The sequence below is a fragment of the Centruroides sculpturatus genome, unplaced genomic scaffold (genome assembly GCF_000671375.1).
Source record: "Centruroides sculpturatus isolate CEXI.00-Female unplaced genomic scaffold, Cexi_2.0 scaffold1237, whole genome shotgun sequence".
Taxonomy (NCBI): Eukaryota; Metazoa; Arthropoda; class Arachnida; order Scorpiones; family Buthidae; genus Centruroides; species Centruroides sculpturatus.
In genome coordinates this window covers 141,021-155,251 of record NW_019385374.1, presented here as the reverse complement: position 1 = coordinate 155,251, position 14,231 = coordinate 141,021, and the positions used below count along the sequence as shown (strand labels likewise).

At 26.3% G+C, this 14,231-nt stretch overlaps 1 protein-coding gene across 8 annotated transcripts in view; it reads right to left on the bottom strand.

Annotated features, from left to right (window-relative positions):
* The window catches only part of LOC111638285 (protein hu-li tai shao-like), a 121,744-nt gene that overhangs the window by 20,624 nt on the left and 86,889 nt on the right, over positions 1–14,231 (bottom strand). For 7 of the 8 annotated variants that reach the window (XM_023383967.1, XM_023383962.1, XM_023383961.1 and 4 more), the window contains exons 10-13: positions 13,885–13,920; positions 13,126–13,236; positions 5,106–5,198; positions 2,020–2,215 (exon numbers count right to left, since the gene is read on the bottom strand). In XM_023383967.1, coding sequence (XP_023239735.1) covers positions 2,020–2,215; positions 5,106–5,198; positions 13,126–13,236; positions 13,885–13,920 — 436 coding nt within the window. The remainder of the gene's footprint in view (positions 1–2,019; positions 2,216–5,105; positions 5,199–13,125; positions 13,237–13,884; positions 13,921–14,231) is intronic. The other variant, XM_023383964.1, reaches the window with a different exon arrangement.

Here is a 14,231-nt window from a genome sequence, read left to right as displayed (position 1 = left end):
AACTTTATTATTGGCCTCAAACATATATTTCAATTCAGAAGATGAATGGAGATCTATCAAATCTATCTGCAAATTTGTTGGAGCTTGTTCCACAACAATGTCAAATGGACATAAGAAAATATTAAACATATTCTCATAAATTTTTAAATATGAAAATCTTTCTTGAAATTCTATTAGTAAATTAGTAATTTCTTGTACATATTTCGAAAAATGTTTTTGTTACTATTAAATTTATGTAATTTTGGACGATGAATTGTAGTTTTTGATTTTAACTGACTTTCATAAAGTTTGAATTTTGCTATGAATGCTTTTATATTTTGATAACAGTCTGTGATCAATTTGTTTTCACCTTGAAGCTACTTATTAAGTTCATTTAATTTCATTATGATATTTGGAAGGAAACATAAATCCAAAAATCATCATATAATTTAGGAACATTCTGGTCTTTTTATTCATAAAAATTTAAATTTCTTCTTTCAATTTCCAAAAATTTTTAAGCATTTTCCACAACTTAATTAGCAGAGATAGCTAAAGAGAATAACTTTATTAAAAATGGCTGCCAGATCAAAGAAAAGAAAACAACTAATGGTCATTCGATTTTGAAATGACTTACAGAACATAACCTTTACATGAAGTGGCCCTTGGCAGCTGACTATAATCAAATAATTTGCACAGTAAAGCATAATTAAACCTGTTAACAATCTAAACACAGAATGATTTGAATTTTCAAATCATTTCGTGTTTAGATTGCATATTTTTGTGCATATTTAGAAAAACATTTTTCTAAATATGCACAAGAAATTACTAATTTACTAATAGAATTTCAAGAAAGATTTTCATATTTAAAAATTTATGAGAATATGTTTAATATTTTCTTATGTCCATTTGACATTGTTGTGGAACAAGCTCCAACAAATTTGCAGATAGATTTGATAGATCTCCATTCATCTTCTGAATTGAAATATATGTTTGAAGCCAATAATAAAATTCAGTTTTATACAAAATATGTCTGTAATGATAAATTCCCTAACCTAAAAAAATGTGATGAGCATTACAGCTGCAATGGGAATCACCTATCTTTGTGAATCTTTTTTCTCAAAATTAAAGATTGTTAAATGTAAAAGTTGTAATAGATTGACCGATAAAAATCTAAAAAACCAATTGTATTGTACAACATCAAAAATACCTCTTGACATTAAAAAATTGAAAAGCAAGTTTTGCATTAAAATACATATAAAATATATGTATTTTTGTATATTGTATATGTTTTGTTGTAAATAAATATGTGCTGCCCACATTGTATTTTTATTTTTGGCCCAGTAAACAATTTCAGTTGGACAACACTGGTCTAGGCAATCATGTGGGACTACTTAGGGGAATTTATGTAGAATTTCATTTTTTAACATTTTAATAAATCTATTACAGATCGATATTTATAATTAATCTTTTTAAATATTATTCTGTAATAGTAGTAAATTTTTAAACAGAATGTATCTATCACTGTACATTTTTTTGAAATATAAAAATACATCAAAATCTTTCAGTTCAGAAGTAAAATATTTTTATCTATTCAGAAAGGGAGTTAGGAATAGATGATATCTTTAAGTTTTACAACGATTTATTAATAATCATTTTAATAATACCAGAAATAATATTACTATTTATAAAAATAAAATTTATGCTGCTTTTTCAATTATTTCTTCATGTTTCTTATATGTAAAAAATTTATTGACCTTTTTATTTTATTTAATTTAAGTTAAAATTCTTTCAATAAATCATCAAATGTTATAGAATCAAACAACAGTTTAAATTCAAATTAACACTTAACTATATTAACAATTAAAATGAGCAAATACGCAAAAAAGCAATTTAAATTTTATTTTTACAATATAACACCAAAAATTTTGCAATTTAAAAATTACTACTCATTTTATAAATAAAAAATATTGAAAATAAATTTTAATTATGTTCTGATTTTTAATTTTGATATATTCTTTGCATCAAAATGAAAATAAATACCTAATTCTCCACGCTGCCTTTTTTCTACTAATTTTTTGTATTCTTCAAGCTCTTTGTCTGAAACACTATCAAATGGATTCTTTGCATAAGCACTCTTATAAACAAGGGCATTATGTTGAAAATCTCTTTGAATAATTCCTTTAGATGCTGCTCCAACTAATACCACTTGATCTCCTGTACCACTCATCATAGCATCCTAAAACAAATTTTCATATAAATGAATAAATAATAAAAAATATTCTTATTTAAAAGAAATCTTGGCATTCTTGACATTATAAGGAAAATTACATCATCAAATATGAATGTCAAGTAGTTTTTTTTTTTTTTGAAAAATTTGTTTGATATAGCCAAAATGTATTAGAGATTTATTAAAGTTTTATTCAGAAATTTCAGAATACTGCATTAAATGTTCAATGAGATTCAAAGTAGAGTAGAGCATTAAAGTTCAATGAGATTCAAAGCCAGAATAAAAGCCAAAAAACAAAATAATGAGACTAAAGAAGAAACCAAGAATGTAGTATATGAAATCCCATGTACTTGTAAAGATACCAATATTTATATAGGTGAAACCAAACGAAAATTAAGCATAAGATTAAAAGAACACATCGCTGATATGAAATATCATAGATTAAATTCAGTTTTTCATGATCATTGCCTATTAAACAACTGTAACATTGATAAAACTAATACAAAAATCTTATACAAAGAAAAGAACACATATAGTAGAAAATTTAAAGAAAGTGTAGCTATAATAAACTCTAAAAATTGTTTAAACAAGAATCTAAGCATTAAAATAAGTAACGATTGGCTAAAAATATTGTAATAATGAAAGATAGTTAGTATGTTTTAGAAAAATTCTAAAAATTTTTTGTAAAAATATTTAATGTGTTCTGTTTACTTAGATACCTTTTGCTATTACAAATATTATGTAAAATCCGACCATCATGAATGGTAAAATGCAAATTAGCAATAAGACTCAATATTGTATAATGCCCAGGAAACAAAATTGTTATAATATGCTAAGTGAAGTTTATCTGATTCTGTTATGTGCAAATGAAATGTTGTGAGAAACCATCAAATATATTCATTAAACATTAGAAAGGATTCTGCCTATATATTTATCAACTTTAGTAAGAAGATAAAGGATGTGTCACGGCTACTTAACAGTAAGAAACAATTGTACACAAAAATTAGTATAGTTATGTGCGTTATCAGTATAAGCGTGTATAATTATACAGTGTTTTATTTTTTAATTTAATGTATGTAGGTTTATGTTATCATTGTTATCAACTTATCCTAACAGCAGTAAATAATAACTTGTGCTGTACGTGTGTCATTGAAATTTTTTAAATGGTATGTCTTAAATGTTATATGTTTTAGAATCGTTATATAATTTTTAAAAAATGTAATAATCTAATGTAAATGTTTCTTCTTATCAGTTGACTGATGAGGGGCTATACGCCCGAAACGTGTAAAAGTGCCCGTATCAACTGAATAAAGTGGATAAACGCCAAGTGTTTTAATAATAACACAGTCTTGTGTTCATTAGTAAATAAATACGAAAACACGGTTTCAAAAAACGAATCAAGATTCAAAGTAATTGAAACTAGGAAGTAAACCACCCAAGAAAACTTTTAAAAGTATATATTTTCAATTAGAAGTTTCTGTTCATTTAGAACAGATGTACCATTTCAATAAATATAGCAAATACCATGTCTAAATGGAAACCTGGTTAAAAAAAAAATACATTCACATTTGAAGCAGTGACTATTTTCTTGTTCAAGCTTGCCTAAGACAAAAAACCTGCTTAAGCCAGTAAGTTTGTAGAGTCCTGTGTAATTCTAGTTTTTACAGAAATAACTGTATTTTGTTGTTTTGTCTCTTTTAAACTGCTGATAATTGGATAACATCTATTATTTTTTTTATTATTAACAAAATATCAACTATCAATGATCTGCTTAATATACATAACAATTTTATTGATAACATTTCATAATATCAAATGTTTCTGTATTCAGTCTTAAACATGTTTCATAATCACTGATAAAGTGAAATCTACATGATTTAAAAAGTGCTAATTTGGTAGAATCATTCTCACAATACATGTGTGGTTTTTTACCTTCTGCTTCTATTTCACAATCAAGTAATAGATTCTTTAAAAGTATTCCTATTGGTTAAAATACACAGTGACAGAAAAATGTTAATCTTTTCTAACTTCCTTTACATGTTTAGCTGTAATGAGTTTTCTGTTCACTTCATTAATTTTTTGTGACATTAATAAAAATGCAACCAATTCAATATGAGATAATATCTAATACTTTGAATATAAAACAGTGTCTTCAATAATAGTTTTAAAAATACTTGTTAAAAGCATCTTATAGAAATATTGCCAATAGTTAGAGTATAAGATTGATAACATATAAAACTAACATCCTTTGCATTAAGTATTATGCATAATCATAATTTTTTTATTTGTTCTATTGAAAATCGTACTTACTCAACCTTTATTGTCCGGTACTTGTAAATTATTTGTAAAATAATTTACAAGTACCGGACAATAAAGGTTTTTAAGAACAAATAAGAAAGTACAAAAAATGTTTCTACCTAGTGTCTTTTTCACAAAAGCCAGATTAATAAATAGAGCTTTTCATACGGATCACATCAGAGCACTTGAAGCCCTAGAAATCTACAAAGCAGGCAGGACAGGGAGATGTATAAACAACAAAGACGGAAACACGCTTTCTTATGCTTGGCGTTACGTATGCGAAGAACAACAAAAACGATGACGATACGTAACACGCGCAAGAAATTCGATTATATTTAAAACTAAACGTGCATTCGAAGAATGAAATCCAATAATTTAACCTGAAGCAGACCTCGACTGAGGCCGAAAACGTTTGTTTTACAAATAATTTACAAGTACCGGACAATAAAGGTTGAGTAAGTACGATTTTTATAAGAATACCGGTATTCGGATTAGAAGATTTTTGTTCTATTGTTTTATCTCTTAACTCATCATGATTTTATAAATAATTTATATGCAAATTATTAAAAATACAAGATAATACAAAGATTTTCACACTTACTTGCATTTTTCTTACTTCTTCCCAAGTAACACCTTCCAAAATTTGAGACTGTGGTCCTGCAGTTACTTTGGCACTCATTCTATTTGCCTTTAACTAAATTTTATTTACATTACATAAAATATATCACAAAACTAATTATTATAAATTTTCAAAGTAATTAAAAATTTATAACCTTATTCTTATTTCATAAAACTGTATTTGTAATTCATTTTTAAAACAAAATTTATATGAAATAAAAAATTCATTCAAAATAAACTTTTCGTGCAATAAAAAGATGTTTCATATTTAAGTAGTTTCTTAAATTTAAATAGAAAACTTTTATCTATTATAACTGAATAAAGTTTTTATTTATACAGAGTATTTAATTCAATTTTTCTATAAAGAATAAACAAACTAAAATATTCTAATGATTGATAATGTTATAAATATAGAGGAGAAGGTGGTATTATGGAACCCCAATTATATTTTAGTGAATTGTAAACAAAGTATCATAACTACACCCACATTTTTTGTGCAAAAAGTACTGGTAACTAGTAAACTAAATGTTCCTAATTGGATTTTTTGCTAGTGTAACTATAAGTATGGGTTTTGAAGGCTAAAGTACAAAAAGTCTGAAAGTAGGCTTAGAGAAAATCGGGTGGTAATATGGAACCTTACTGTATATTTTCAAAGAAATGCTTTAATGTAGCCAAAAACAAATAAGAAAGTACAAAAAATGTTAAATAATTACAAAATTATTTACTCCAATGTATTTTTATTGCAAAAATGCTTTTATAATAGAAAAATATGACCACCATCAACAATATATATTCCAGCAGCTCTTTTTCAGTATTCTCGGGAATAATTGACTTTCTACCTAGTGTCTTTTTCACAAATTGCTCCGGAGGAATGTCCGCTTGCAAAGAGAAAGTTCGGAGGAGTTGAGTTCCATATTACTGTAAAAGCACCAATAGGTCCATATTTCACGCATCGCCATCTCGAATTAACTTATGTCTGCCGAGACCAAAATTTAAAAAACGTGATCATCACACAGATTAATATGTACCCTTAAGTCTCTGGAACGGAATACATGCACCAGTGAACCTACAACTATACGATTTATATTTTAAAAATAATTAAATTCACATAGCATTCAAAACTTGTAAATTTTGAAAAAAACAAATTTGCTAATTAAATGCGGACAACCGTTTAACCGAAGTAAAACGGGTTTTCCCCTTGCTATGGATGTCTGCCTAGTTCAGCTCAACCACAATCCGCTACAGTTCGCCTTTATTATCAGTTCGAAATGGGGTGGTTCCATAATACCTGCAGTGTTCCATAATACCACCTTCTCCTCTACCATTGTAAAGAGTATCATGCAGAAAAAATGTAGTTCTAAAGTTTTAAATTCAGTTAAAATATATAAATAAAATTTATTGAAGCTACAAAATTGTCTTTGTGTTCTGTCATTACAGACACCAGTATCTTCCAAAAACAATTTCCAGTTATGGAGATGACCTTTTATTTGAGGCTACATCTCTGCAATAAAATGCAAAATGGACTCTGGCAGTTTTTTTCAACTGCTGGTCAGTGAAAAAATTTCACCAATCTGCAAAAAAATATTTGACCATATTGATGTTGGCGTAGTTGATTACAAGTGGCATTTAAATAGTATAATCATGTATAAATGTAATAAATAAGCATAATTTGCAGTTGTATATAATTATTGGTCTGTGTAAAATTATCCATAATTTTATAACTCGCTATGAGAAAAAGGTTGAGAAACACTGATGTAAGGGAATCAAACTGTTGATACACAAGATTGTCCTCATTACTTTCATCAATCTTCAATCATAAATCAATACTTTCATCAATTATTTTTACAAAATATTTCTATATGAATATATTCAAAGTTATATTATGTAGATATGCAAATGTAATGTAAAGCTTTTTAAAACAAATACAATTTATTCTATTACCATCAACAATGTATAATAATTATCATTAATATAATAGGTATTCTTTTATTGACACTTCAGTTTATACATGTATTTTATAGAAATAATTACGCTCATGTATAGAAATAATTCTTTTACCATCATTTCTTTACTAATTTTCACAGAACAAAAACTACTTGATTATTAAATTAAAGTAATACCTCAGGATATGAACGCTCCAGCATACGAAATTTTCAGGATACGACATGAAAATCAAACATATTTTTGCTCCACGGTACGAATAAAAACTCACCATACGACGTTACATTAGTTTGCAGTGCCATTTTTTATTCACTTCTGTTCATTGGTCTCAGTCCATGTGTTTGCTTCATCGTGGAAGGATCTCACTCAATAAAGGAAATCTTGAGGTATTATCAGAAAGTGACTGATTTTATTGAAAAGAAACATCCCAAAAAGGTTCACACTAGCCATATTGCTGCTCAGAGTAATGACATTTGCCTAAGTCATTTTAGAAACATTTTAAAAAGTAGGCAAAGCCAAACTCNAATATAGTAAGGAAAACACTGAAAAATGCATTTTGTATTTGTAAATGTATAAATAACCATAATAGAATAATAATTGATTTAAAAAATGTAGTTTTATTTGAACTTTAACTTTGAGGATAGACAACGGTGGAGGTGAAACTGGTGGCGGAGGAGAGTGAGAAGGGAAATGATACTAAAACTTAACTTACATAACATAATGTAACAATAACTTAAAAATAACTTAGAGAAAAGTTAAAAAAATTAGTGTTAAGTTTTTTTAAGTTATTATTACATTGTGTTATGTAAGTTAAGTTTTAGTATCATTTCCCTTCTCCCTCTCCTCCGCCACCAGTTTACACCTCCACTGATGTCTATCCTCAAAGGTAAAGTGCAAATAAAACTACATTTTTTTAATCAATTATTTTGCTATTATGGTTATTTATACATTTACAACTACAAAACGCATTTTTCAGTGTTTTCCTTACTAAAGTTATTTTTTTTCAATGCACTACTTAGCTTTAATTTGAGTGTGTTTTTCGTGTTGGAATGAATTATTTGGTTTTACATATAATCATATAGGGAAAAATAATTCACCTTACGGCATTTTCATGATATGATCTCAGTTTTGGAACGGATTAATTTTGTATCCTGAGGTACTAATTTATAAAAATTTCACAAATTAAAAAGAATTTAACAAACATTACTGTTGTTCCATGTTTTGCTAATACTGAGAACTAAAAATCTCTTTTAAATAATTTCATCATTATGATTCTTCAGCAATGTAAATGCCTCAATAATAGTATTTCTGTTCTGAATTTTTATATGTATGTGATTACACTTATATTGTATCAGAACAGCATAATTAAATCAAGTGATTGCCATAGAAAATATCCAATTGTCCAGTTTATCTTATTATATTCAGTTGGCTGTGACTATTGATCATATAGACATGTATGTAAGATGTATGCAAGAGTGCCATTTTCTAATTGCTTTCATGAAGTTAAAATCTATCTATATCTATAAAATCCAATAGATTTTAACACTTTCTTTAGTGTATGATATTTAGAAACTGTTATAATAATAATATATGTTTATTAATATAATTTACCTAACATTCTGCTCCTGCTCATTATAATATTAATGTCAAATATAATTTAAAAAATTAATATTACCAGATTATCATACATGATAGCATATTTTATTTTATTAAATTTTAAAATTAAGTTAAAAGGCTACTTAATGATTGAAATAATTTGTCCCTTGCAGGTTATTATTCAATAGCAGAGTCCTGCAAACTTGACTTAATGTGGACTTAGAAAGTAACATGTTACTGAAAATGACAAGTTATACAGACAGTGATGATGCTAGTATAAATAGCAGAATTTTCTTAAAGATATAATACAAGGGGGACCCAAAAAAACCCGAACTGAGAGCGCGCTGCAATTTGTAGACGTAGTACAGATTTCTCCCGCTAGATGGGGTTAGTAGAGACCTTCACAAAATAGCTGAGCAGACAACATCAGTTTGTAGGTTTATGTTTGAGCACAGTGTTGTGTTTCTCTTACTGTTATTTTGTTCCGGCTGCAAAGTCATTGTGGCAAATTTAAAAGAACAAAGAGTGTGTTTGAAATTTTGTTTCCTGCTTGAAAAATCGGCAACAGAAGCTTACCAAATGTTGCAACAGGCTTTTAAAGAGGATGCTATGAGCCGCACACAAGTTTTCGAGTGGTTTAGGTGCTTTAAACATGGTGAGATAAGTGTTAAAGACCGTGCTTGTTCTGGGCATCCTTCAACATCTCAAAATGATAAAAACGTTCAAAAAGTCCACCAAAAAATCAACGAAGATTGTTGTTTCACGATCGACCAAATTTCAGAAGAGACAGGCGTGAGTTGGAGCTCGTGCCAGCGGATTTTAACTGAGCAGTTGCAAATGAGACGTGCTTCCTCTAAATTTGTTCCTCACCTTCTCACACAGGATCAAAAAAACATTTGATTGAATTTGAGCCGCGACTTAAAAAAAGAAATTGAAAGTGATCCAAACTTTTTGACCAAAGACATTACAGGTGATGAGAGTTGGTGTTATGGTAGCTAAGCAAGTGTCAAGCTAGTGGAAGACTCCCAACTCTCCCAGACCAAAAAAAGCAAGACAAGTGAGGTTGAATGTGAAGACAATGATCATTGTCTTTTTTGATGTTCGTGCATTGGGAATTTGTACCCCCTGGCCAGACTGTTAACCAGCACTTTTATTTGGAAGTTTTAAGACCTTTGGGAGAAAATGTGCAAAGGAAACACCTGGAACTTTGGCAATCAGGTGACTGGTTCATTCATCACAACGCCCCCGCACACACGGCCTTAGGAGTGACCCACTATTTGGCCTCTCGGGGTTGGCCTGTCATTCCCACCCGCTGTATTCACCAGACCTAGCCTCTCGCAACTTTTTTCTGTTTCCAAAAATGAAGAAAAATCTAAAAGGGAAACATTTTGATGATGTGGAGGTGGTAAAAACATCTTTGCTAAGGGCACTGGATGATATCAAGATTGAAGAGTTCCAAAGATTCTTCAAACAGTGGGAGAAGATTTGACAAGTGAATCGCATCAATGGAGAGTACTTTGAAGGTGACTGAAGAAATTTTGTAAAAAAGTTAATAAATAAAGTTTTTATACAAAAAATCCGATTTTTTTTGGGTCCCCCCTCATATGTGCAAATTCATATACATACTAACCTACGTATCAATAGTGACTATTTCTATTTGTTGTTAAATTTTAATTTATAAAAATATTAGCTATTCTGTGGCTACTTTCAAGTTAGTGACATTCACGTAGTGGCATTTTGTACAGGAAGACTTGGAAAAAGGATTATATTCTTTGTTAACGCACAGAATTAATGTTATTTTCAAGTATTGCCAGTGAAGAACAATAACTTATTTGATCCTAGTATTAATTTAAAAAGTAAAAAATTAGAATTTTTTGTTTTTGAATGACTTTTACAGAATGTCAAGTTATCAAGTGTTGAGTTTCTGGAACTCTACTGTATATACAGTAGAATTCCAGAAACTCAACACTCTTTTATATAAATTAAACTAAATTTGTAATATTATTGTTAAATATTGTAAAATAAATATAATATAATTTTATTTTTAATTATTTGTGATTATAAAATTATATGATTATAAGAAGATTATAGTATTGACAAACTTCTAAAATGTTAACTGTTTAACATTTTATAGAATATTTGTTTTTTAAGATTGATAATGACAAAAGTAAATTACTCAATTTTGTACTTAATTATTTTAAAAATCTATAAATCATTTAATTATCCTTACTTGATGTTCATTATTATTTTAATTAATAATGTTCAAAATTTAAAATCATAATATTTGATGAGTTAATAATATAAAATATTAAGAATGAATTCCAAAATATTCCTAAAAACTAATTAAAATATGCTTTGAAATGATTGGATTCCTAAAGGCTATAGGAATAAAACATGTTTTTATTGATTATCCAGCTTCTATGTTATTTTTTTATTTTGGTTAATTATACTATAATTTATTTCCTATAATCTTAAGTTTATTTCCATCCTGCTTCTATGACAATGTGTATTTTGTTTAAATTCCACTTTTATGTTTATTTTTCTAATGATGATAAAAACCTAACATCCAAAATAAATTTGAGTCCCATTCTAGGCCAATCTTTCCTTCCAAAACTTTTAAATTTAATTTATAAATTATTAAGCTTAATACAGAGTGTTGGTCTAACTGCCTATCTTTAAGCCAAATTATGTACCAGCCAGATGACTAAGGTAGTAAAGATATGTTTGCTGCTCCTGGAAACCAAAGACTGAATCTGGACAGAGAAAGCCAGGAATTTTTATGAACAGTCTTCATCAAGCCTCATCCTTCATCTTATTGTGACTTACTCAAATCCATACTGGACATGATAAAAGGCCAAAGTGCCCATATGGCAGAGAATAAAAATCTGAATTATATGTAACTGAGCTATTAATTATTATTTTAGTCCATAAATAATCTGGCTTTGGACCTTCAACTAAAAACATTAAAAAAAAAGTTATTATTTTTTCATATACTTCAAATGTAGCATATTTTAATTAGTTTTTATATAAAATACTTATAAAAATTATTACAATTATATGTTATATATATATCTTTTATAATCAATTATTTTGAAATTTGAAACTATAAACAATTTTGCCCAGTCTAATAATATTTTAATTTTGTTATAAATTATTTCAAAGAATAAATTTATTCTTTAAAATAATTTATAACAAAATTAATTAATTAAAATATTAAAATTGTAATTAAAATAAATTAATTACAATATACAAATAAGATATTTTTGTTTAAATTTGCTTAAATTTAGTTTTCATATTTTAAATGTTTTAACAGAATAAATAAGATCTAATAACAGACTTTAATAAAATTCTAGGATAAGGTAACAATTGAAAAATACTTTCCAATTTTATAATAATGTTCTTGTATTTTTGTTATATTTTTATTTCATAATTAAATTTAAAATGTTAATAATACTAAAGGTCAAAATATTGAAATTTAATAATTATGAGTAAATCATTTTATTATTTAAAATCATCAGTTTTAATGTTAAAAAAATCTGATTTTTGGTTTGTTGTTCTATGATAAAATATGACACAAATTTTAATGAAGACTGCAAAAAGGTTTTAAATTATTTATTTATAAATCATTCTTATTTTATTTATTTTAATAATTTTTTTAAAACTTTAATGTTTCTTATAATTAAAATATTTTAATCAATAAAAATTTTTCAATATGGAACCACTGAATAATTGACAACTTAATATGCATAAATTTGTAAATAATAAGTACAAAATTTTGATTCTATCATAGGAAATCTATTTTAAAAATTGAAAATATTAATTTCAGTTGTAAGAATATTTTATTTTTAGTTTTTAATAAAATTTTATTCTTGTATATGCTTATTTTATAATTTTTTAAATAATTTTTATCATCAGAACTATATGTATTTAAGAAAAAAAAGAAATTCAAAACTGAAGATAATTTATACTTTATTTTTGTAATTGCTAAATTTGTCATATACAAATTGTAAACAAAGAAAAGTTTTAAATTAAACATGACCTTGTTAGCAAGTAATGAATTCTAAATTTTACAGAATCATCTATTTCAAGAGCAAATTAATACAATATTTTATGTACCAGTAATTATAATATAATTCTATTGTCTAAAACTGTCTATATACTTTTATTGATATAATTGTCTTAAATTTTGAAAATATGGTTTTAAAACTGAATTTGTTTATCATACATACATACATATATATATATATATAAACCAAAGTAAAATACATATATTTTACTTTACTTATTATTTATATTTTATTGATTTTAAATAATAGTATTATAAAAAAAATATGGGCAAACTTTCAAAATAGAAATTAAATAATTACTATTTGCAAAACAAGCATTAACTCATCAAAATGCAAGGCATTCAAAAAGAAATAACAAAAGATAAAATGCAAGCAGAGAAAGAATGTAACTGAACTGACCTCTTTTTGTTTGCGTTTGAATTCGTTGGGATCACCGCTTTTAGGGACAAACTGATGGGGAGACTGAATTTTGATAGATGTGCTGTGTGATGGGGATCCTTCCTGGACCCACTGTAGAAAAGAAGGAAAGGGATGCGTGTCATAAAAGTCAAAGAAAAAGAAAAGAAAGGCAAAGAAAAAACAATTCACTTTTGTTTGTAACATTACATAACAAGCATTTTTGTATCAATGGCATCCAAATATATATTCTGATTTTGGATGGATGCAATTATATTTTATAAAAAAAAAAATAAATAAATAAATACTAAATAAAAACATCATGCATCATGCAAATCAATCAAAATAAATTTGACATGCAAAACAAATTTTGTAAAAAAACTAAAGTTTTTAATTCATAATTGGCATTTAAAAAAAATTGAAATCAAATGTAAATAATTTTATATATAGCATATTTTTACTTATAATGAAATTAATATTTGGAAACCATTTAAAATCATATTTAAATACCTTAAAACAATAAATTATTAATTTAATAAACTTAAAATTTACTTAAATAAATTTTAAATTGAAAAAAAATATATTAAAAACAAAAATTAAATTTAATATAAAAAAAAAATATTAAAATATTTTAATAATACAGCATAAAATATTAAAATTTTACATAAATAAAAATTTAAATTTTGTAAATTTTAAAAAGTTAGTATTTAAAAATACAGTGTTAAATGTGTTATAAAATAAGCAGTGCAAAAAATTGCTTACAGAACCATTGTCATCATTCTCAGCAATGTCAACCCACTACAGAAGGGGAAAATAACTAATTAAATGAAAAATAGTTAAAACATATCAGGTAACAAAAGCATAGCAGTAAAATAAATAAAATTAAAATCTGTTCATGCTTAGCTAAATTTCAAAAATAAAATAATAAGTTAAAACTTAAAAAATTATTTACCACTTCATTTTAATTATTTGAATTAAAAGCTTAAATCTTATAAAATTTTAACAAAACTTCCAAATTTATAATTAAAATTAAACAAATTCAGTTCCATTACATCAACAAATATATATTTTACACACAAATAAAATGCAAATGGAAAAAAATTTATATA